Source organism: Conger conger, chromosome 6 (genome assembly GCF_963514075.1).
Source record: "Conger conger chromosome 6, fConCon1.1, whole genome shotgun sequence".
NCBI classification, from domain to species: domain Eukaryota; kingdom Metazoa; phylum Chordata; class Actinopteri; order Anguilliformes; family Congridae; genus Conger; species Conger conger.
In genome coordinates this window covers 27314861-27337573 of record NC_083765.1, presented here as the reverse complement: position 1 = coordinate 27337573, position 22713 = coordinate 27314861, and the positions used below count along the sequence as shown (strand labels likewise).

At 44.1% G+C, this 22713-nt stretch overlaps 2 protein-coding genes across 3 annotated transcripts in view; both read left to right on the top strand.

Moving 5' to 3' along the window:
* LOC133130373 (protein WWC2-like) overlaps positions 1-12440 on the top strand; it is a 58788-nt gene extending 46348 nt beyond the window's left edge. The window contains exons 15-23 of one of the 2 annotated variants that reach the window (XM_061244927.1): positions 144-339; positions 652-804; positions 1191-1297; positions 1533-1767; positions 2342-2506; positions 3654-3746; positions 4337-4576; positions 6253-6380; positions 9334-12440. In XM_061244927.1, coding sequence (XP_061100911.1) covers positions 144-339; positions 652-804; positions 1191-1297; positions 1533-1767; positions 2342-2506; positions 3654-3746; positions 4337-4576; positions 6253-6380; positions 9334-9400 — 1384 coding nt within the window. In that variant the 3' untranslated portion in view covers positions 9401-12440. Of the gene's footprint in view, positions 1-143; positions 340-651; positions 805-1190; positions 1298-1532; positions 1768-2341; positions 2507-3653; positions 3747-4336; positions 4577-6252; positions 6381-9261 lie in introns of both variants that reach the window. The other variant, XM_061244926.1, reaches the window with a different exon arrangement.
* Positions 12441-18216: 5776 nt separating this feature from the next.
* Positions 18217-20867, top strand: ing2 (inhibitor of growth family, member 2). Its single transcript, XM_061246299.1, has 2 exons — positions 18217-18532; positions 19899-20867. The coding sequence occupies exons 1-2, from the start codon at positions 18394-18396 to the stop codon at positions 20579-20581; spliced, it is 822 nt and encodes a 273-aa protein (XP_061102283.1). The 5' UTR covers positions 18217-18393; the 3' UTR covers positions 20582-20867.
* The last annotated feature ends 1846 nt before the right edge of the window (positions 20868-22713 follow it).

Below are 22713 nucleotides of genomic sequence, written 5' to 3'. Positions count from 1 at the left end.
TTAGAGAACTTACACCGTTCTGTCACATTTGTTGCAGTTGTAGCTGTTTTGTAGCACTCTTGTTGTATTTTGTCCTGCTCACAGAGCCCTGCTAGCTGCGTGTGCGTGTGTTTCTGACGGCCTTGTGGTTTTGTCAAACGCAGGTACGTCCGCGTGGCTCTCCTGCCCTCCTCCAGTGACGTCAGCAGTCTGTTCCGCACGCGGGTGCAGGCCCTGGGGGCGGGGGGCGCGGTGCTGAACGACGTGTTCCGCGTGGCCGAGTCCCAGACCACCCTCCGGCAGAAGACCCTGCGGGCCGACGTCTGCACCGTCTCCACGTCCCGGAGGGAGGAGTGCCTGGTGCGTACCGCCGGCTGGGGGAGAAGTTCCTCACAGTCACTTTGCTCTGAGAGAGCAGTTTGGCAAAACACTCTCTTGTAGCTGAAAGTGCCCCACTCACAGATAAATCAGGATGCTGGGGGTAAAACTCACTGATAAATCGGAATGCTGATATAAAACGCCCTGATAAATCTGAGTGCTGATATAAAACGCCCTGATAAATCAGAGTGCTAAAATTGCACGTGTGACTCCAAAGCTGCAGTCATGTCAGGGCCTTAGACAATGCGGTTGCGTGAGTCTGGCCCTGGCTGAAGCAGGTGACTGTGTTTGCAGGCGGGAGCCCACATTAGCCTGGCTGACATCCCCATGACGGGAGACCTCTCCAGCCACTGGTACAACCTCCTGACCTGCAAGAGGAGCAAGAGCTCCGGGGAGGAGAGAACAGCTCCCCCGCCCGAACAGCTCCCCAGCGGGGGCGTCGACCTGGTGAGTCCTCCCTCTTCCTCCTCCTCCTCCAAATTCATAAGTTCATAAATTGTGTTCAAAAGCCACATGTTCTGTTTGTGCAGGAGCAGGTGACATTGATACATTTGTTTGCTGTGAGTTATGTGTGTCTGTAGTGTGTTTGTACAGGACACTGTGTTAAAAATGCTGTGGGTTATTCGATGGATGCAAAAGTCGAGTGTGTTTGTGTGTGTAGGGTAGCGTGCTGATTTCTGCCTGCTGTGTTTGTACGGCATGATGCGTTTATTGTGTGTTTGTACAGGATGCGGCTTGTTGAGTGTTTGTGCTGATTTGAGCACTGTGTGTGTGCAGGACACGGGTTGTTGAGTGTGTGTGCTGATTTGAGTGTGCTGTGTGTGTGTGTGCAGGACGCCGTGTCTGCCCTGCTGGAGAGGACCTCCTCTGAGCTGGAGGCGGTGGTGCAGGAGCTGGCTCAGGAGGAGAGGGACAGCCAGCTGGACATGACCGAGGAGTGGTACTGTCCCCTCCACACTGAATTACAGACTGTCCCCTCCACACTGAATTACAGAGTGTGCCTAACACACTGGACCCACAGAGCATGTACAGAGTGTTTTATTGTTGTTATAGCATACATGAGTAATTGTATTGCTACAGCATAGGTAGTTTTCACTGAAAGGTTTGAGAAGTTCATTATGAATGAGAGTGATGAGCAGTGGCCATCTCCCGGCTCTTTCTCCTGCTCTGTTCAGGCAGGGGGAGCTTGGTGAGAACAGTGCGGAGCTTATTCTGGGAGTAGAAGAGGAGGAGGTCGAGGAGGAGGAGGAAGAGGAGGAAGAGTCGGGGGTAAAAGCGGCAGCGGAGGCCGAGGAGTGCGCCAGACCCTACGCAGAGGAGGAAGAGGAGGGGATCGAAGAAGAAGAGGCGGAGGAGGAAGAGGGGGGAGACGAAGGGGGCTCGTACCAGATGCCTGAAGGACCAATGCTGGTGAGTGTTTTCTTGATGCGTTGCATTCAGACGTAGAACCAGACGTGGCGATGAGGGAGTTGAAGCGGTCTGAAGCCGTGTTCGATGAGCAGCCCCGGCCCCGGGCCGGCCTTTGTTCTCGGCGTCTTCCTCCCACCTGGACACTCAGCCCGCCAGTCTGCCTCTCTGAAGGCCGCCGTCCGGCCCGGGCGCTGGGGCTGTGCGTCACTTTCAACATTCCTCCACCGCGTCTTCAAAAGAACGTCATTAAAACAGGTGTGCGGGCGGAGGTACCGAGCCGTTCTCAATACCGCTGCTGTCTGCTGCCAGCCAGATTAAATTCCTCTACCCGAGACAGAAAAAACAGAACGCCGACGGCCGGCGAACAAGGGCCGCTATTCACGGGCAGCCGCGGGGTCAGTTCTCCGGCAGGTAGCCGCTGCCACTTTAGCGCATTTCAGCACCTCGAATGAGAAGCAACAGCAGGCAGACAGAGGCCCCAGACGCATTCACAGGAGATGAAAGCTCCTGTCTCGCCGGCTGTAAGGGGGGGGGTGGTTTTCCCTCTCTCTGATTGGCCGACTCGCCCCCGCAGGTGGATAAGGAGACGAACACGGACGAGGCGGGGCCGGGGGGCCTGGCGGTGCGGCCCAAAGACCGGAGCGCCCTGGCCTCCAGACAGCGGCCCTTCGTCAGGAACAGCATGATCATGCGCTCACAGACCTTCTCCCCCGGAGAGCGCAACCAGTACATATGCAGGGTGAGCCCAGGCCTGCGTCACGGTCACACGGGGGGAAGTGAACCCTACACTCTTTCACACATTCATACATTCACACATTCAATCATTCAGTCATTCACTCTTTCACTCTTTCACTCTTTCACACATTCATACATTCACACATTCACTCATTCACACATTCACTCTTTCACACATTCATACATTCACACATTCACTCATTCACTCATTCACTCTTTCACTCTTTCACACATTCACACATTCACACATTCACTCTTTCACTCTTTCACACGTTCACACATTCACTCTTTCACACATTCATACATTCACACACTCACACATTCACTCATTCACTCATTCACTCTTTCACTCTTTCACACATTCATACATTCACTCTTTCACTCATTCACTCTTTCACACATGCATACATTCACTCTTTCACACATTCACACATTCACTCTTTCACAAATTCACACATTCACTCATTCACTCTCACAAATTCACACATTCACTCTTTCACACATTCACTCTTTCACACATTCACACATTCACACACTCATTCACACATTCACACATTCACACACTCATTCACACATTCACTCTTTCACACAGTCACTCATTCACTCTTTCACAAATTCACACATTCACACATTCACTCTCACACATTCACTCTCACACTTTCACTCATTCACTCTTTCACACATTCACTCTTTCACACATTCACACATTCACTCTTTCACACATTCACACATTCACTCTTTCACACATTCACTCTCACACATTCACTCTCACACATTCACTCATTCACTCTTTCACACATTCACTCATTCACTCTTTCACACATTCACAGCTGCTCACTATTCGCTGCACTCAGATGTGTTCACTCTCTCTGAACGCATTCACACATGCATTGATGTTGATTTCCGTTTCAGCGGACTTCAGCACTTCAGCTTAAATCACTCCTGAACTTCTTTTTTTTAAATTACGTTCGTATTTAAAATGTTGTGGCTTCCTGATAATTTTCCGAAGGTGTAAATGTTTGAATCTTTGTTACAAAACCTAGTAGCCTAGCATAACATGCATAGCATAACACTGATAACAAGCTCCTGCTGAGAAAACTGTTTAAAAAAGATTAATAATATAAAAATTGTGCCCTCTCTTCTCTCCTCAGTTAAACAGAAGCGATAGTGACAGCTCGACGTTATCCAGAAAATCCCCGTTTGTCCGGAACGCCTCGGAGAGACGCAGCTTGAGGGTGAAACGGGTACGTCTCACGATTCACACTTGCACCAAAAACCATGCTTTTTCAACACTTTAATATTTATCAGTGTGTAACATCTTGCTGAAATATCAGGTTTGGTATTGGAAATAATGCATGAACTGCAGACTGTAGCTGTTAACATGTTAAATTAACTATAATAAAGTAGCATACACTGACTTTGTTTGGTAGTACCAATTATTTATTTTATGGTATGAAATCAAGCAATCTAGTCTATTACAGTGCAATCCTGGATGCTACACTGCATGCTCTGTAATGGGTCTGGGAGACATAGTAGTGGGAGTTTCAGTATCAAGGAAACAACAGTATATAAATGATGAGATACTAGGAAACGGTGAGCTTCAGCTTTGTGGGAGAACACAAAACAGGGGTAAGTGAGGTGAGAGAACACCATGTAGGTTGAGGTTCTTGTGGGAGAACACGATTGTAAGTTGATGTTCTTGTGGGAGAACAGCGTAAGTTGAGATTTTTGTGGGAGAACAAGGTTGTAAGTTGAGATTTTTGTGGGAGAACAAGGTTGTAAGTTGAGGTGCAGGTTTTGGTAGGACAGATGCTGAGTTTGCCCCTCTGCTCAGACCATATGTCAGCCTGCGGTTCGCCGGGCCCCGGACCACCCGGCCCGGACGTCTCTGGACCTGGAGCTGGACCTCCAGGCCTCGCGCACGCGGCAGAGCCGGCTGGACGACGAGCTGCAGGCGCTGCGGGGGCTGAAGGAGCGTCTGGAGGCCCTGAAGGCCCGCGGAGAGACCGAGCTCCCGCCCAGCGTCCTGGAGGACGAGCGCTTCCACAAGCTGCTGAGGCAGGCCGAGAAGCAGGCGAGTGGGGCCCGTCCGTCCGTCTGTGTCTCTCTGTCTCTCTCTCTCTGTCTGTCTGTCTCTCTGTCTCTTTATCTCTCTGTCTCTGTCTCTGTCTCTTTCTGTCTGTCTCTCTGTCTCTCTCTCTCTGTCTGTCTGTCTCTCTGTCTCTTTATCTCTCTGTCTCTCTGTCTCTGTCTCTGTCTCTGTCTCTGTCTCTTTCTGTCTGTCTCTCTGTCTCTGTCTGTCTGTCTGTCTGTCTCTCTCTCTCTCTGTCTGTCTGTCTGATTGGATGTGCAACACTGTCACAAAATTAGTACCAAGCGCTTGCCAAAGTGGGGAAAAATGGCCGTCTCAGGAAATTTGCAGGTTCTATGTCAGTGGTGTCCAACCTAAAAGGGCGTGGGTGCAGGTTTTTGTTTTAACCCAGCAATAACACACCTGATTATACTAATGAACTAATCGTGGTCTTTAATCAAGACCTTGATGAGTAGAATCAGCTGTCTTAGTGCTAAAACAACAACCTGCACACACCGGCCCTTTCTGGATAAGATTGGACACCCCTGTTCTATGCGGTACATCTCACGGGCTGAGGGCGTGGTCTCAGGCTGCAGAGGCGACACAGAGCCCCTGTAGGCTGAGTCATCACGCCATAGTCTCAGGTCGCAGTTATGAGAGTTCATAATGGGCTAAATGTAAATCATGTTCAGACTGGATGAACTCTGTGCCACTGAAAGACTGAAAAAAAAAAAAAAACCCGGTTCAAGACATGAGAAAAAAACGGCACTCATCATAAGTGCAGTCATATTTCATGAGTACGTATTACCCACATGTATTATGTTGACATCATTATTTTCAAAAATGTATGTAGATTAATCTCCAGACAGATGATTCTGCAACCTGTCTTAGGCAAGGTCACGGAGACATGATTTAATGCACCAGTTTCACATATCAATCACACCTCCGTTACTTCCTCTCTCATTCCAAATTCAGTGGACATTCACTCCCCTCCTCGTCTGTGAGGAGTGTATATTCCCTAATCTAAAGACATTTGGGCTGGGAAGTAAAAGTAAGAGGATCAGGTGGTGAGCTGCTGTGCGTTTGCTGCCTCGTGTCTCTTCACCTAAACGCCCCGGATCAGGTCATTTGTTTAACTTTGTTTCTGGAACGGGAGCGGGTGTGTTGATCAGAAGCACTGCAGGGCCGCACTGCGCTGTTCTGTGCTATGATTCGTCAGTACGTGCATGGTGCCCCCATCACACGCCTGGCAGCCACAGGTGGGAAAAGAGACAGAAAGCTGCCCGTGGTGAAGCAGTTAAATGACTCCAGTTCAAATGAAGCAGTCGACATGCGGCGGCTGACATCCAAAAGAATCACGACTGTTTCGGGTTTTCTCCTTGTTCGCGTTAAAGGAAAAAAATACTTTGAAAGACACGTGAAACAAAGCAGTGTGAGCGGGGATTATTTCGCACTTTGTTTAATCTTTTGCCTTTTTCCTCCCGCTCGTCTGTTCCTCTGAAGTGTCCGCGCGAGGGGCTTTTCCTCCCTAACGACCTTCACTTCTCCCCCGGCTCTGGCCGTTTCCCTTTGAAGCGCGGTACGCCCACACACCCCCCCCGCGGGCTCTTTGGGACTCGCCCACAATTTCACAACTTTCTCTCCCGTTCTGTCTGTTTTTGGCGGTTTTTGAAAAGCAGGCGGAGCAGTCGAAAGAGGAGCAGAAGCAGGACTTGAAGGCGGAGAAGCTGATGAGGAAGGCTTCCAAGGACGTGTGCCGGCTCCGAGAGCAGAGCCAGAAGGTTCCGGTACAGGTGCAGTCTTTCAGGTGAGCTCCCCTCAGCCCACGGCCTGCCCGTAAGGGAAACAAATTTACAACTAATTACTTGTCTTCATAACTAATAACTATTTGAACTGTACCCCGAGCCTCTTGAATCTTCAGCCTCCACAAAATGTCCACTTAACCTTTATAAAAGGCGGTGTTCGACACGGGTTGTGCGTTTTAATGTTTGGCAGCAGCGTGACGCTGCTTCCCTGCCCTGTGCTGGAGGTTCCTCAGACCTCACGTGGTCCTGTGCTTTGATATGAAAGCGAGCGTGGTTATGGGAGCCTGAGAGCCGAGAGCCACTATTAAAATCCTCCCTGCCTGCACTGCTGACCTGGTGCTTTGATAAAACACGCACAGCGGACCGCTCCTTGGGTTAGGCCGGCATGTTCTCTCTGTTTCCCCCGGCAGGAAGACGTCCGGCGCTTTGACTCCTCCATCACCTGCATCTCAATAAAGAGGGTTTTCTGTTGTACGTTTGGGTTTTTCCCTCCTGTTTGTAGTTTATGCCTTCGGCGTGGTCATAGTCGTGTCAAATGCACCTCGGTGGAATCCTCCATTTCAAACGTAGGGGTTGTGCACTAAGTGGACGGTCACGCCTGTCCCTGTCTGTTGGGCTGTGTTCGTTTCTGATCCCCAGCCGGTTGGACTGGGAAATACAGATAGTGGGATGAGGTAGTGAGATGAGGATACTGTGTTATTTCTGCCACAGAGTCACCTCACTGAAATGAATCTGACTATTTAGTTTGTTTCAAAATTGAAAATCCTGTTGTTGATCTGTATCAGAGATTCCCAGTCCTGTTTTGTTCCGTGTTCTGACAGATGTATTTAAATAATGTCCTTGACAACCGGAGAGAATGGTATTAACTGCAGAGTGAGTTTGTGTCTACAAGTTTAGCTGTCCCAGTGGCACAAACACTGCACTAAATTTGTTTGCACCCTCTTGCAGCAGTTGTAAGGCATTTAATTACTGCCTTCGTACACTGCTTTGAGACTAATTTAATTGGCAAACTCCCCTGCAGGGTCTCAGTTAATTCATTAAGGCAGGTGATTGCCCAAAGAACACTTGCTTTCTTGTCTCTGAGTTGGTTACTGGTTTTATGGTAAAACAGGGGACTGAGTTGGTAACTGGTTTTGCAGGGAATCAGGGGACTGAGTTGGTTACTGGTTTTATGGTAAAGTAGGGGATTGAGTTGGTTACTGGTTTTATGGTAAAGCAGAGGATTGAGTTGGTTACTGGTTTTATGGTAAAGCAGGGGATTGAGTTGGTTACTGGTAAAGCAGGGGATTGAGTTGGTTACTGGTTTTATGGTAAAGCAGGGGATTGAGTTGGTTACTGGTTTTATGGTAAAGCAGGGGATTGAGTTGGTTACTGGTTTTATGGTAAAGCAGGGGATTGAGTTGGTTACTGGTTTTATGGTAAAGCAGGGGATTGAGTTGGTTACTGGTTTTATGGTAAAGCAGGGGACTGAGTTGGTTTCTGGTTTTATGGGGAAAACCAAAGGCAACAGACCTGGTGGCCTAATGAAGCAGGGTTGGGGGAGGTCATGTGGGATCCCCACTGTTCTGCCCGTGCTGTGTGGCAGTATGGTGGTTGCCGTACACCAGCGCGTGCAGGTTGTTGGTTTGGGGTACATCCAGGTACGTCCTCCCTCCCCTCTCACTGCTGCCGTTGGTGTGAAGTGAAGGTCTGGGGCACGTTCTGCAGAACACAAGGCCTGCTGTCGAAACCCCTTTGACTCGGACTGCATGTGGCGAGGAGCACATGCCATCATGCTCAGTTCAGTGTGAAGGATTCTGGGGGAAAGGGAGGATAGAGCTGTAAATGATTGCCTTTGGGACCGGCTGTCACTGCCACAGCGGGGGTGCGGGTGGGGGGGGGGTCTGACTCCTCTCCCTGGCTCGCATTAACAAGGCCCTGCCAAGACAGCCCTCATTAACACCTCCATGCCTGCCCAACTATGAACTGCACTGAATCTTTAACTCAACCACCCTACTCTGCCAGAATTCCCAGCCTCCCTTTCTCCCATGATGTCACGAGTGAGATGTTTTTCTGTAGAGCACTGTCCACGCTGTCGCGGCGACGGCCGTTTCAATCCAGCCACGACCTTCCCCCGCTCTCTCGCTCCCTCTCTTCCCCCGCTCTCTCGCTCCCTCTCTTCCCCCGCTCTCTCGCTCCCTCTCTTCCTGTTTCTACACCATCCAATAAATCTGCAAAAGCCTGAAAAAACATTACCCTGTTCAAAAAAACATTTATTTGGCTGTTGCAAGGTGGTTGAGCCTCTGAAAACAGAGTTGCTGTGTGGTGTGGTAGCCTCAGTGGCCGGCAGCCTCACAGGACGGCACGTAACGGGCCGTACCTGCGGCTCACCCAGGGCCCAGATGGTCACGCTGGGTACGCCTGTCCTCACCTCACGGCCCCGGAGCGACTCGCCCGACCGGCCTGGTGTCTGCAGTCTGTCTGTGGCAGCTGCGCATTGAGCGTGCCCCTGCAACGCGGCCAGGGCAACGCAGCGTGTGATGGAGCTACGCCTGCCAGCGGTCAGAGTTTGCGGTCGTCCGCGTCCTCCTAAAGTGACCGCAGGGGGGCCGACCAATGTGATTGGGCAGTTCCAAATTTGGAGAGCGGAAATTAATCTGGGACAAAAATTCGAAAAAAATGATTTAATGGTCTTTGCCACACAGCCAGATGCTATGACATGAAATTATGCTGCAGGTTTGTCTGCGGGCATCGTCGAGTCAAGGGCTTCCTCTCTTAGGAGTTTGGCAGGCTTAATCATTTATCATTTAGGGTTACAGGTGCTTTTAATGAATTCTTCATCTTGTGAGTTTATGCTCTGTGCATTTCTCACTGTAATTCATTCGTTGACTTGTCTCATTGCAGGGTTTCAAGACATTTTGCATGTGACACTGAGAACGCCTGGGCCTTAACCACTCCTTGTCTCTTTCTCTTCAGGGAGAAGATGGCCTACTTCACAAGAGCCAAGATAAATATACCATCGCTGTCAGCCGACGATGTATGATCGTGTTTTATAAAAAGAATGAAGTATTTTTCCAACTTTATAGCAGAGTATTTTATTAGAATAGCCACTTAAATAAAAAAATGAACAAAGAAAAAAATTCCAGTAGTTTTACATCATAAGGGGTTATGCATTTGTACAATACGTTGTAATTGAATACTGTCATGTTAAAAAAAGAAAAGAAAAAAAAAACAGAAGAAAAACCTGGCTTTCTTTTTTTCCAGAGGAAACCAAAGTAGAGTTAATTCTGGTACATGTATGTGCTGATGATGCTTTCTGTACAGTTTGTGTATACGTGGCAAGGGTTTTTTTTTCCCGTAAGTAGGGACGCAGGAGGAGACGAAATGACAGGGCTCTGCCGCTTGTCCGTGTTGCTTTGTCTCCCCCTGGTGTCGTACTTGGGGATTGCGGGATGGGGAGGGGGTGTCAGTGTTATAATGTGTGGTGCATGAACGAGCCTGTCGAGCAAGGGACAGTCCTAGAAGAGCTACCTTTCAGAAGGCCAAGTTCCCTCAGATTCAGTCACAACAAACAAACCCTGTGAATGTATGACGTTTTCCTTCTCCCGTTACTGCACTGATTTGCATTCTGCTTGTGTGTTTTTTATTTTTTTTTGGTTGATAATTTGCACCTTTTATTGCAGCCACCACTGCTTAATCAGTATTTTCTTGTTGTCATAATACCTTCCACATTTGCATACATCTGCTCTAGCGAAATGGCACGTCTTGTTAAGGCTGCTCGGAAATGTGCTGAAATCTTGGTTTATTCACGGGAGAAGGCCGGTAAACCTCTTATCTACTGTGTAGGCTCAACAGGTTCAAGCACATGCCTTTTTACATTTACAAAAATGTTTTTTCTTTATTTCTTTTCTTTTTTTTTTCAGATTATGCCTGACTGCTTGTCAGGCTAAACAAATTGAGCAGACCGAACACAAATAGTGCTGGTGGTGCAAAAAAAAGTGTGTTTTATCTCTGACCAATGCCAAATGAAGGATTTCAGCTTTGCAATGCAAAGTGTGGGTGACTCCACAAAAGGGTGTAAATGCGTGCTTCACGTCATGGTATTTATTTTTCCCCCTCGTAGTTTTGTGTTTCCTCGCTCTTTAATTCTGGTGGTGGCGCTCAGACAAAGATCAAGACCCTTCAGTTTTTCCCCAACCCGAGAGTGTTGTCGTGGCCACTTCTGGGGCTGTACGTCAGTCAGTGCTGTCCAAACGAGGAGCTATTAGCGGTCTACTCTGTTCATTCTATTCCTCGTATATTTCTCATTTTTTATTCTTTCTTTTAACTAGCTGAACAAGCACTATTTATACAATGTTCATTTAACTCTCCTCAGATGGCTAAAAGCTACAAGAACAAACAAAAATTTATTTTGTTTTTGAGTGTTGATTCAGAGTATTTTTTCAGACCTAACCCTGTGACCAAAAAAGTAAATAAAATAAACAAGTGCAACACAAAGAACATAAAAATGATAAATTAAGCGTGACTTATTGATTCCTAAAGGCAGACAGACAAAGCAGCGATCAAACTGTGAATAAATGTTGGCGTTGTAGCCACGTTATCGCTGCTGTTAAGATAACTTTCACAGCAGGCATTCATATTCGAGAGAACCCCATTCCAATCCATAACAATGTCTCCATTTGGCCCTCCATCTCAGCGCGTGTACGCAGGCACAGATCACGTGCTGTATGCTCATTTAAAGAGCGCTTAAGAGACCAGAAATGAATTGAAGGTTGCTCTTTCAGCTTGCCACACTTCCTTATTTGTAAAATGTACCTTAGATGTTGGTAGAAACCTGTCTTTTTGATTTATTTTACATTTATTTATTTGCTGTCTTATTTATGTTTTGGTTATGTACAGTTCAGTTCTGGACATTTTATAAGTTAACACATTTGAAGGTAGTGTTTTTCCCACTCATCAGTTTTTTCTTATAGACTAGTTGAAATGGGACCAGACTTGGTATCAAATGCAGGTGCTTTTGCGTTATGTTATTAATTGGAATATACAGAATGATTTGTACGTTATTCGACATATGGATTGTGCACGACGGACTGATATGATTTCTGCTATTGTGCACCGCACCCTGGGATTGTTTTTCTCTGCTTGAGAACACCATGTGCAGTGGATTTGCCAGCTCGGGTATAGAGAAGTGTGATAAGGCAAATCCATTAGCTCATGTTCTGAACCAAGAGAAAACATATCCTAATGAGGTATGTGCTCTGTGAGGAGTGTGCATCTTAAAATAATTAAATATTATCTCCATGGCCAGCACAGCACATGATTCTGGAAAGTCTTCTCTTTTGGTCTCCCCTTAGAAAGCACAAAAATGTGTGGTCATCCATTTTGTCTACCTGATGCATGTAGATTATTCATCGCTTGCTGCTAGTCAGTGATCTACATACATCTAAAGTCATTTGATCCCAAGTCTGTTTAGAGTACAAATTCTTCCCTCTATTCTGGTATTTAGATATTCACTTTGGCTTGCATTTCTATTTTGTCAATTAATGGATTGACAAAATATTTCTGTTTACTGTTTATTAATTGGTTTTCAAACAAATTTAATCTCTGTTCGAATTGTAATCATGGTTATAAGATATAAATCTGAATTAGTGTCAGTTGTTTCAATATTTATGCCATCTTTAAATTGTAAATAATTGTATTATTCTTACATATCTGAATGCAGAATCAAATTCACTCTATATTTTATTATTCTTTAGATACATGAGAAGTATTGAAGCCAATCTTGTTATTTCAAGGGATATTAGGAAGTATAGCGTAGAAAGCCATTTTTTTTTGATTAAGCAACACAAATTTTTTTTACCACTTTATTCATTTTTTAAATTTTATTATTTTCCATTCCCAAAATAACTTGAGTTAATGGTCAGAACTGAACCCGGTTATGAATGAATGACATTAGCATGTGTGTCTGTATTGTGGAGTCGCCTGGAATGGTTTGTGAACAGTAGAACAAATGAGTATTCCTGTCTTCACCATTCATGTGTTCCAGTGATTGGTTTTAAAAAAAATACAATTTTTAAGCAAAAGTTTGTCTGATGTCTTGTAATTTCACATTCTGATCACAGTCCTACAATGGCACCATCTTGGGATAGAGTCCCTTAAAGATTGCCTCTGGTAGAATCTGCTTCAACTGGATGGCTCTCAAGGTCCTGAATTGAGGTGGGCCTGCCCACCACAGTTAGACTGCTTCAGCTAATGCACTGAGGGATAAGTGCTGGTAATTTATGGGGAATGCACGCTCAGAAATAGCCTATCCAATGGAAAACACCTATCTGGGATCGGTGTGATGCTGTCCAAGCAGAAGTGGGGCTCTAAAAGAAAAATAATCATGCATGAAAGCCTGAAAAATTATGAAAATCAAAAAATGCATAAATCCTGAAGTATTATTGAAGTGGCCTGATTCTGGGGCACAGCTGCTGTGAAATGCCTCTTCTCCACACCGCGCCCACTTCAGTAACGGCTCTGGAACAAGACGTACGGACCATCATTCAATGCCATTGTTCGGCACTGGCAAAATAAGCACAACACCTTGCGAATCAATTTCTCAAAGAGCTGTCAAGATGGCTGGTGGTGGAGGGGTGCAGTTATGTGAATGTTTTTTTTTCTTTCTTTTTTTTTTCTCCAGGTTTACCAGCTGGCTCCATTTGTCTCCTGCCTCTCCGAGACCTCATTTGAACTCAGTGTTATAAAATGTGTTATATTAGCCAGGGAGACGGTGGCAGCATATGAATGCTTTATACAGTAAATCCAGTCTTGGGTGCTGCTGGGTGGTTCATCCTGTTAAGGCACCGTTCCAGAGGATGAGTTCCACGGACTGGCTCTAAATCCAAACCGTGTCAGGTGGCCCCACAACCGTGAAGCATAAATATTGATTTTAATTGTTTAATAAAGAAAAAAGTACATGATGCTAAAGAGGATCAGTCCCAATTCATCCCTTCTGTTGAAGGAAGGGATGCCTTCTTTGCGGAAGCAATTTAAGCTATATATGACTGCAAGTCCCTTAAGTATTTGGAGAAAGTGCTGATTAGGAGTACACTACACTTTTTCCTATTTGCCTTCCATGTTCAGAGGGACAATTGTAAAAGCTGCATTTTTCTCAGACATAGCTATGCATGCCACAAAGATGTTAGAGTTTAATCAATGGGTTCCAAATTAGGGTGCTGAACACATTTAATTTCATAAAAGTATCAACACAATGCAGGTTTGGCTCATTATCATTTGATTTGTTTTTTTTTTGTGTTTTTATCATCTTTCTCATGGTTAGTTTTAGTGGCCAGGTCTCCACAATTTTACGAATTTGGAGCCTATTGATTCACTCAATCTTTAGTTTGATCAGTAAAAAATAAGTTGCTTTAAAAAAAAAAATGCTTGCAATATAACACTGTATGAACATGGGAATTTTGTTATTCCTGGCCATGTCTTTCAGGATGGTAAATAATCCCTTGAAACATCAACAGAACATAATTAAGAAAAATAAACTGCTCGTTAAAGTTCTGGGATTGCAACTGTGGTTTGAACAAAAACCAGCATACACAGGGGTCCCCCAGGACCAAATTTGGGAACCACTGCACTAATGCATTCACGTTTTTCAACTTACTCCTTGGGAAAAAGGTTTGCATAGAGCCCTGTAGAGCAGGAATCTGAGAAAGGTTTGTTTTATAAAAGTAATTAACAATGGTTTCAGACCACACAGCCATACAGTACACAAGTATGATAACACAAACCATAGCTTGTAGGAAAGATAATGGTAATGACTACAAGAACCTTAATGATAGTAATTCACTCCATCATTGAATAAAGGTTGCCATGGCACATTTAAAGTATTGTTTGAAAATGAAAGAAAAGGAAGAAAGGTGAATCCTATTAAAGAATTTAAACACTACTTCTCTTTATTCTCACAGACTCTCACACTGGCTTTTTTAAACAGACCACAATAGGGGTGAGTAAAGATCAGTACTCTGCTCCTCCAACACTTCATGCATACCTCCCTTCTGCTGCTGTTTGGAATCACTGCTTCTCCTGTTAGACACACCCAGAGTTACATCATGCCCATGGCACTGCAAGGCTATTTCAGTGTCTGCACCACTGTCACAAAGTGAACCTCTGCCCCTGGGCCTAATGTAAAGGACTGATGGCTGACTGATCAAAACCTCCCGCCACCTCCCCAAACATTTCTGTATTAACAAAAATATTCCTGATCTGCTTGGTTAGTGACACTGTAAAAAGTAAAGTATAAAAAACACACACACTGTAAAGACTTTTTATTGAGAGGACAGAGCTTACAGCATCCTGCTGGGAAGAACTCTTGAAGTGAACGATTGAAACATAAAATCAGATGGGTTTGCATCAACACCGTCAATCTATTCTGGGAACGCGCAGCAAACCTCTCTCCTTCTGCAGAGCGAAGTGATCTCACTCCTGCTGCAGCTGAACTTTCTCCAAGCTGTCAGCTACAGGCGCACCGACGGTGAACACAGATGGACATGATGGCAACCACAATATGCTGGGCCCCCCACCCCCCGGCAAAAAAAAAGGACTTGAGATTGAGTTGTTGAAATCTATCATCGCACCAGATGGAAAACAAAGTGAGGACTGGTGAAACAAAGTGAGACTGACTGTGATTGCGCTAATGTAGCCAAGGCAATATGGTCCCATCCACTTCTTCAGTTGTTGCTGAGCAAAATCACCACTTTTGTAGTAAAGAAAGAAGGTAAGAAAGGTAATTCTTTACGTGGGATATGGAAACCTGTTTTTTGAGGGACTATATGAGAAAATAGTTGTTCAACTGCTCCAGTTGTTCAATAATAAACTATTATAAATAATAAAAATACCTGTGAAAACAGCATGAACACATCACCTGCTTCGTCAAAACAAGTCAGCAGCAGTGATCAACAACAGAAATCTCTGGGCATGTCCTGCAAGAACATTGGATTTTTAGTGATTTGTATCTACAGGTTTGTATCAAATCCTGACCATCGTAGTGCATTTATTGGCTGGAAGCCCAGCAGGGCAGCACGTAATTGGCTGCAGCTACCTGCAGTGAGGGAGAGTTGTGTTAGCAGGGTGTCTCCACCTCACCTTACATGGGCAGCTCCTCTGGTCAGTTGGGTGCCTGCAGTCAATGGCTAATTATGTAGCTGCCCTGTTGGGCGGTTGTCTATGGTCTCCTCTGGCTCGGTCTACATCAGCCTGAGACTCTGTGTCTTAGCAGGGTGGTCCACCCAGCAGCTCCCCTGTTTGCTCAGTTATAATTAGTGCTCTAAGTCAAGAGTGTCTCCAGGCCTGGAGGGCCGCATTGCCTGCTGGTTTCCACTATGTCTCAGGAGGAGTGATTAGCTTAAGTCAGTGATTGGCTATAAAGCCCACATACCTTCTTCCCTTAATTGGCTGCTGATTAGGAGGAAACTAATTCCTGTTGTCACTGCAACCTGGAGTTTGACTGCTCTAAGCTATCGTCTTTTATTTTTCTTCTGATTTCTGTTAATAGCATATCTTGTTTCCGTATTGCTGTAATTAATATTATTATTAGCTGTATTCTGCCTGTCATACAATTTGAATGTAATAGTATGCGTAATTTAACTGAAAAACAAACCATATGTTTCAAATTTTGAGAGGTTAAAAAAGTATTATATTTTTTACAATGGGAACTATACACATAACTTGTATTATCCAGATTGAGTGTTGGTGAGGTTGCAGTGGTGGACATTCTGAGGTCAGTATGGGCATTGTGCAAAATAAAATGATTCAAATGCAGTCACAAACTAAATAGAATAGAAAGTACAGGGACTTGAAAGGTTTTGAAATAGGCATTTTGGCGCATATTTACTTCTTTTAAATGGTGTTCACATACATTTCACAAAATCATTTCTAGAATAATCCCAATTTTAACAGTAGCTACATTATTACTTTGTGTTATTGTGCCATCTAGTGAAAATACAGGTTATTGGGCAGAAATCTCTCTCTCTCTCTCTCTCTCTCTCTCTCTCTCTCTCTCTCTCTCTCTCTCTCTCTGTAATATTTGTAAATTTCTCTTGTAATTGATGTTTTATTATTTTATTTTAATTTTATATTAATTATTTATTTTAATTAATTTTAATTTGTACAACTCAATATTGAGTATGTACAATTTTGAAGGCTAGAGTGTATCCATTACCTGAATAACTGCGCTGTGAAACGCTTTAATCCGCTACTTTATGCTGTCACTGAAAATAATATATATGCAGCAATTAATCCAGGCAAATTGTTGTGCGTTGCCATTCAGAATTTCAGACTAGTCACAAATTCCCATTGACACCGCAACCTGGAGTTTGACTGCTCTAAGCTATTGTTTTTTATTTTTCTTCAGATTTCTGTTAATAGCATATCTTGTTTCCCTATTGCTGTAATCAATATTATTATTATTAGCTGTATTCACTTCTGTAATCATTTCTGCCTGCCATGCAATTTGACGTAATACTGTGCGTCATTTAACTGGTAAAACAAACAATCCATATGTTTCAAAATTTGAGTTGTTAAAAAATTATATTTTTTATAATGGGAACTATACACATAGCTTGATGTATTATCCAGATTGAGTCTGAAATAACGAACTGCATGGTCTGCACTTCGCGCTGTACAAAATGTGTGTTGCCGCTTTAAAATTTCCCATGAGTCGCTCTGTTCAGCGACAAAGTTTTGAAAGTGCATGGAGTTTGGACATCAATGTAAGGAGAATCGCACGTATGAATGCAGTAAAACACACTTCCCGTGTAAAAAATATATGTAGCAACTTCTTCTTCATTATCTTGCAACAAAAAAACTTTAGTTTTGGGTAAAAGAGGCTTCGGAGCTTCCATCTAAATTTGCATAATTTATTCAAGATCCAAGAACAGTGAATTATGTGCGCTATATTAAAGCTTAAATGAAACAATCCACTTTGTATTTTAATAAATGATGATTGTTAATATCTATACCGATGTAGCCTGAATGTTAAATATTAGAGATCAGTAAAACATCACTTCCAACCCTGAATCTGTTACATGTGCCAAGATGAACCTATATAGTTCACTGATTCCTACCCAAACGGAAGCATTCTGAAGACCTGTTTGCAAGGCTACCAACTGAGAACCTGGTTTCTCTCACAATCCCGCCTTGGGGAAAGTCCCCGGACACGTGCCAGAGACGGCCTTGCGTGATAGCATGAGACGGTTTGCAAGCTACCATTAGAGCAAAGAAGTTCTCAGGAACCGAGCTTGGTACGAGCAAATTGCTTTCGTCAATGTGCTAGTAATGCAGGTGGTGTGAAGACATGAACACAACGGGGCTCATTCTCAGAATGCATTTTAGCCTATATGACACATTTCAGCATACTGTTATACAACACAATAAGTAGCCAAATGCATTGTACAGGTATCTTCTTGGAAACCTCGATAAAGACAACGAACGTAAACGAATATATCTTGATATTGAGTTGCTACTTCCTGTTTTGTACAATGAACATGCAAAAAACCACAGAAAATGTTGATGTACAATACAGGCTGAATGCTGAAAATCGAATTTATTTATCGCTGAAACGCTCTTAATTATTGACATGGTTAGCTAACTCTATACAGGTGCCACATTAGCTGGTTAGCTTACACAGTCTTAAGAGCTACACAAATAAACAATTCTGATTATATGCCATTTGTACAGCAAGCTACACTTCGACCCCAATCAGTGATAGCACATGATCCACCCGTGGATCCAACCCTCTGTCGGAGAAGCTGCGGGAAAATGCAAAGGCGCCATGCATTTCCTTATTTAGAAACATTTTGCTCATGCGCAGTGGGAGTGATTTTTGTGTGAAGCGTTTGCAGTTCGAGTGACCGTGCTGGGGACCGGAGCTGCATGTACTACTGTTACACATGCATATGTTCATAGGCCTATTTCTTTTTATGAACGCATATGGTATCCACTTCTTTATGCGAGTTTTGTTCATTTGTTTGATGCATTTCTGTCAGAATGTTGGGACATTATCCAAACGTGGAGAAGACCCAACTGGTTAGCTATGTGGAAGATTATCTTGAATGTGTGGAGTCTTTGCCTTTGGACATACAGAGGAATGTTTCACTGCTACGGGAGATCGATACAAAGTATCAAGGTATGTTACACATAATGATTTGAAAGTAGACACTTGTGTCCTGTGTGAGAGGTGTTAAATGTAAATGTTAGCTAGCCAATATTTTCTTGAATATGGTAAGATCGCTGTCTTAATGCATCGAATTACATGATACACTACGTTGCAAGATACTGCGCCTGCTTCGTAGCTTGATTAGCCAACAATTCTCCTGCGCGTTATTAGTTCACACTAAAGCCAATAACATGACCATGTCTACTGCCTACGATCAGCCATATTGCCTAGCTAAAATTCGTTAAGCCTGCCATGCAGCAAACAAACGAAAGAAAAAAATCGACACAATTGTGTTTATTCCTGTGAGCCCCAACCAGTGCTCTAGCTAAGTTACATCTTATTTTCCTTAACAGTATGTAGCTAACCATCCTGCGTTAGCTACATTGTCTGTTTGTTTAGCTAGCTAATCAACTGGCACTGATTAAGGGATTTTCTGTGCACCTTCGTGTTGCAGAATCGTGTTTCCACGCCTGGAAACATCCAACATCATTTCACATTCTCTTTTTGCTGTCAAATGGGTGTTTTCTAGTGTGGTAACGTGTTAGCTAATGCTATGTTATCAAGCTAGTTTGGGCATACGCGCCTTCTCTCATTAATGGTGAAATAAAGTTGTCCCTGTTTTTTGGGAGACATGGCAGTAGCCATAAAAGCCATTGGGAAGCTAAGTCATTTTAATTTGTTTGCAAGTTTGGTAGTTTATTCTGCTAACGTTAGCTGGCAAGATACAATGCATGCTCAAATCACAGGAGACGGTTTCGTCACTTCCTGAATGTCAACACACGCCTTGATTACGGAAGTTGTATAGCCGACAGAAATAAGTGTAGCAGCAACTGTAAATCGTAAAAAATAGAATGTTTCCCATTTTTTCTGTCTGACCTTATGGGTGAGATTATTTGAAGTAAGCGAGAAAGTTGGCTGGACCGTGGACTGTAGTTATGTTGCTGAATTGCTAGTTGACTGTTGACAGTAGGTAACAGTAGGTCTTTCTTAGTCTCTGTCTTGTGCCTATTTAAACCCATGCCGTAGTACCGTTGACCGAAATTTTCAACAGATTTGTGATCAGCTCAACTAGCTTGTGTATCAAAGGAATTTCAAAACTTCCACTAAGGACATTAAGGGATTAATATTCAGTACTGTCTGAATGTAAAACATGTACCACACCTCCCTCTCTCTCTTACTAAATAAACCTGCCCAACCTTTGTAAAACAAGCCTGACAACTTATTTAACTTATTTTATGGGCACAAAGTGTCTCAGTGGGTAAAGACATTTTAAAAAAAGTCTCTTTGCCTGTGTCCTGATATTTTTATAGTATTTTTCTGCTCTTTGTCTGTGCAGAGGTTCTGAAGGAGGTGGATGACGTGTATGAGAAGTATAAGAAAGAGGCGGATGGGGGTCAGAGGAAGCGGCTGCAGAACCAGCTCCAGCGGGCCCTCATCGGCAGCCAGGAACTGGGGGACGAGAAGATCCACGTGGTGACGCAGATGATGGAGCTGGTGGAGAACCGCTCGCGGCAGATGGACTCGCACACGCTGGGCCTTCAGGAGCCCGTGGAGGCCGAGAGGAGCACTGTCGTGGAGAAGGTTCGGCAGGAGCCGGTTCCCGCCGAGCGCTCCTCGGCCCGCCGGCCGCGCCGCCAGCGCAACAGCGAGAGCCGCGACTCCTGTGGGCCGGCCAACGGCGTGGAGGAGGCCGTGGAGGAGCCGCCCCCCCGGGAGAAGAAGTCCAAGTCCGCCAAGAAGAAAAAGCGCTCCAAGGCCAAGCCGGAGCGCGAGGCGTCCCCTGCAGAGTTCACCATCGACCCCAACGAGCCCACGTACTGCCTCTGTGATCAGGTGTCCTACGGGGAGATGATCGGCTGTGACAACGAACAGTGCCCCATTGAGTGGTTCCACTTCTCCTGTGTCGGACTGACATACAAGCCCAAGGGGAAGTGGTACTGTCCCAAGTGCAGGGGAGACAGTGAAAAGACAATGGACAAAAGCATTGAGAAAACAAAAAAGGACAGGAGGTCGAGGTAGTCCACCTGGGTCAGGGTTGTCAGCTGTTTCTTTATCCTTTTATTTTCAACAAAAGTGTTGCTGATGGGAGGGGTGGGGGAATCTTATAACAGTTATGAAAGGAAGTATGTATGCGTGTGTGTGTGGTTGTGTGTGCGTGCATGTGGCTGTGTGTGTGTGCGGTTGTGTGTGCGGTTGTGTGTGCGGTTGTGTGTGTGGTTGCGTGTGTGTGTGCGCATGTGCGTGTGTGTCATTCGGATGACCATACCATTGAAATTGAAACTGTAATAAAGAGATGGGATGTGTACTTGCCTTGTCTAGTGCCTGCACTTTGCAAAAGATGGTGAATGTTTGCCTGTTGCAACAGTTTTCAAGAAAATGCTATTTTATTTGTGTAGCTCTTATTATAGAGACAATCACAGTCACAAAGAGGTTGGGGAGTATTGCCTTGATGGCCAGATGAGTCTAAGGTCATAAAGATTACATTCTAAAGTACTGTCACTAATGCTCCATGGAATTACCTAATTCTACATGTGTGCATACGTCACGTACAGCCTAGCATTGATGGCTCGTTCACCAGAATTTGGGATGAGATGAGGAAAGCTTTGATGATACTTTTTTCCCCCTCCTCCTACCATGGAGATTGGGGCCACCTAGTCCCTCCCCACCCCTCCTCTCCTTCATACAAGGCACACCGCCATGAACTGTTATTCTAACATCAGGGAGGGAAGATTGGCAAGGGTTTTTGGATCCAAGATGGTGCTGTGAACGCACTCTTCGAATTGAGGTCCACTACCAATTTTTACATTATTAGTGAAAACGTAATTACAGATGGCTTGCCTCTAACACGCACGCTTTGTTGAGGACCCTGCAAAATTGACAGGGAAAACCGGAAGAAGCTGGCCGGCGGTGGAAGCAGCCGGAAAGGAGGGAAATGTTTAATGCCTTTAGAAATGTTGCATAGTTTCTCTGGGACTAATTTTGGCCCCCTTTTCAGATAATGGGAGTAAAAAGAGGGATATGAACATTACCCTCCTCCTTAGCTGGGATAAAAGCCCAATACATGTATTTTTCTGAAATGTATTTTTTATGATCATTCAAGAAGCTTAACGGCTGCCTCAATTTTGCTTTAATATTCACATGACTAAATGGTGCAGTTCTTGGTGCTTTCTGAAGTAGTTTGTGGCAAGTTACTTGCTACTTATGTGCTATCTATTCTTAGTTCAAATTGTCTTTATCTTTTGTCTCGGGTTTAAGGGATAATGGGAAGCACAAAGCCTTATTCTTGTTTTGCATTATAAAATGGATTTCATCATCTTCTAAGATGTTCATTCTACAGAGGTCACAGTGGGGAAATTAAATCTGGCTCTCACATGGGTCAGAACATTCAGCAGGTGTGGGCACATTGAAAACAATTTTACAGGTAATATACCATACTCACACATTGATTTAAAAGGTCACTATATATCCCAAGTAATTTTAATTAACAGGGTTATTATAATTATCACTAATTTATGGATATAACACTAAATCCGAAACAAAGATTTGCTAGATACTATTGAACAACAGTTATTATTGTGGTTAGACAAGTTTCCTAATGCCTTCTTTTTAATTGGTGAAGACTTTAACATTGCTCTTGATAATGTGATTGGCATATGCCCATCAAGGCAAAATACCAACTTAAGTGCTTATTTAAAACTTTTCTTGCAAAGATTTTATTTGATAGATATTTGGAGTGAAAAGTTTCCTAATAATAAGAGTATACACGTGGTCTAACAATACAAGATCTTTTCAAAAATCTAGAATTGATTGGCTGGTTTCCAAAAACCTCCAAGAGAATACAACAGCACAGATTTTGACCACTCCATTAACCGATCACAAAGCTATTCCTATTCCTATTTCTTTATATCGCTCCTCTTGTCATATCCATACCTCATATTGGAAATTAAATATTTCAGTTTAGTTTTAAAATATGAAGCTGTGAAAGTTTAAATAAATAGATTGATTGAACAGTACTGGAATGAAACTCAAACTGAAAAAGGAACTTGTGAAAGTACCTGAGGAAGTACAGTTCTGATCTAGCCAAGTCAAGAAGGATTGATGAATAAAACGTAATATCTATCATCACCTCTTTCACAAAAGCCTCCTGAGAG

Excerpts from the sequence above, each read along its gene's own strand:
- ing2 (XM_061246299.1), top strand. The coding sequence starts at position 18,394 with ATGTTGGGACATTATCCAAACGTGGAGAAGACCCAACTGGTTAGCTAT. Across the intron at positions 18,533-19,898 it reads GATCGATACAAAGTATCAAG|AGGTTCTGAAGGAGGTGGAT; the intron begins GTATGTTACACA and ends TTGTCTGTGCAG.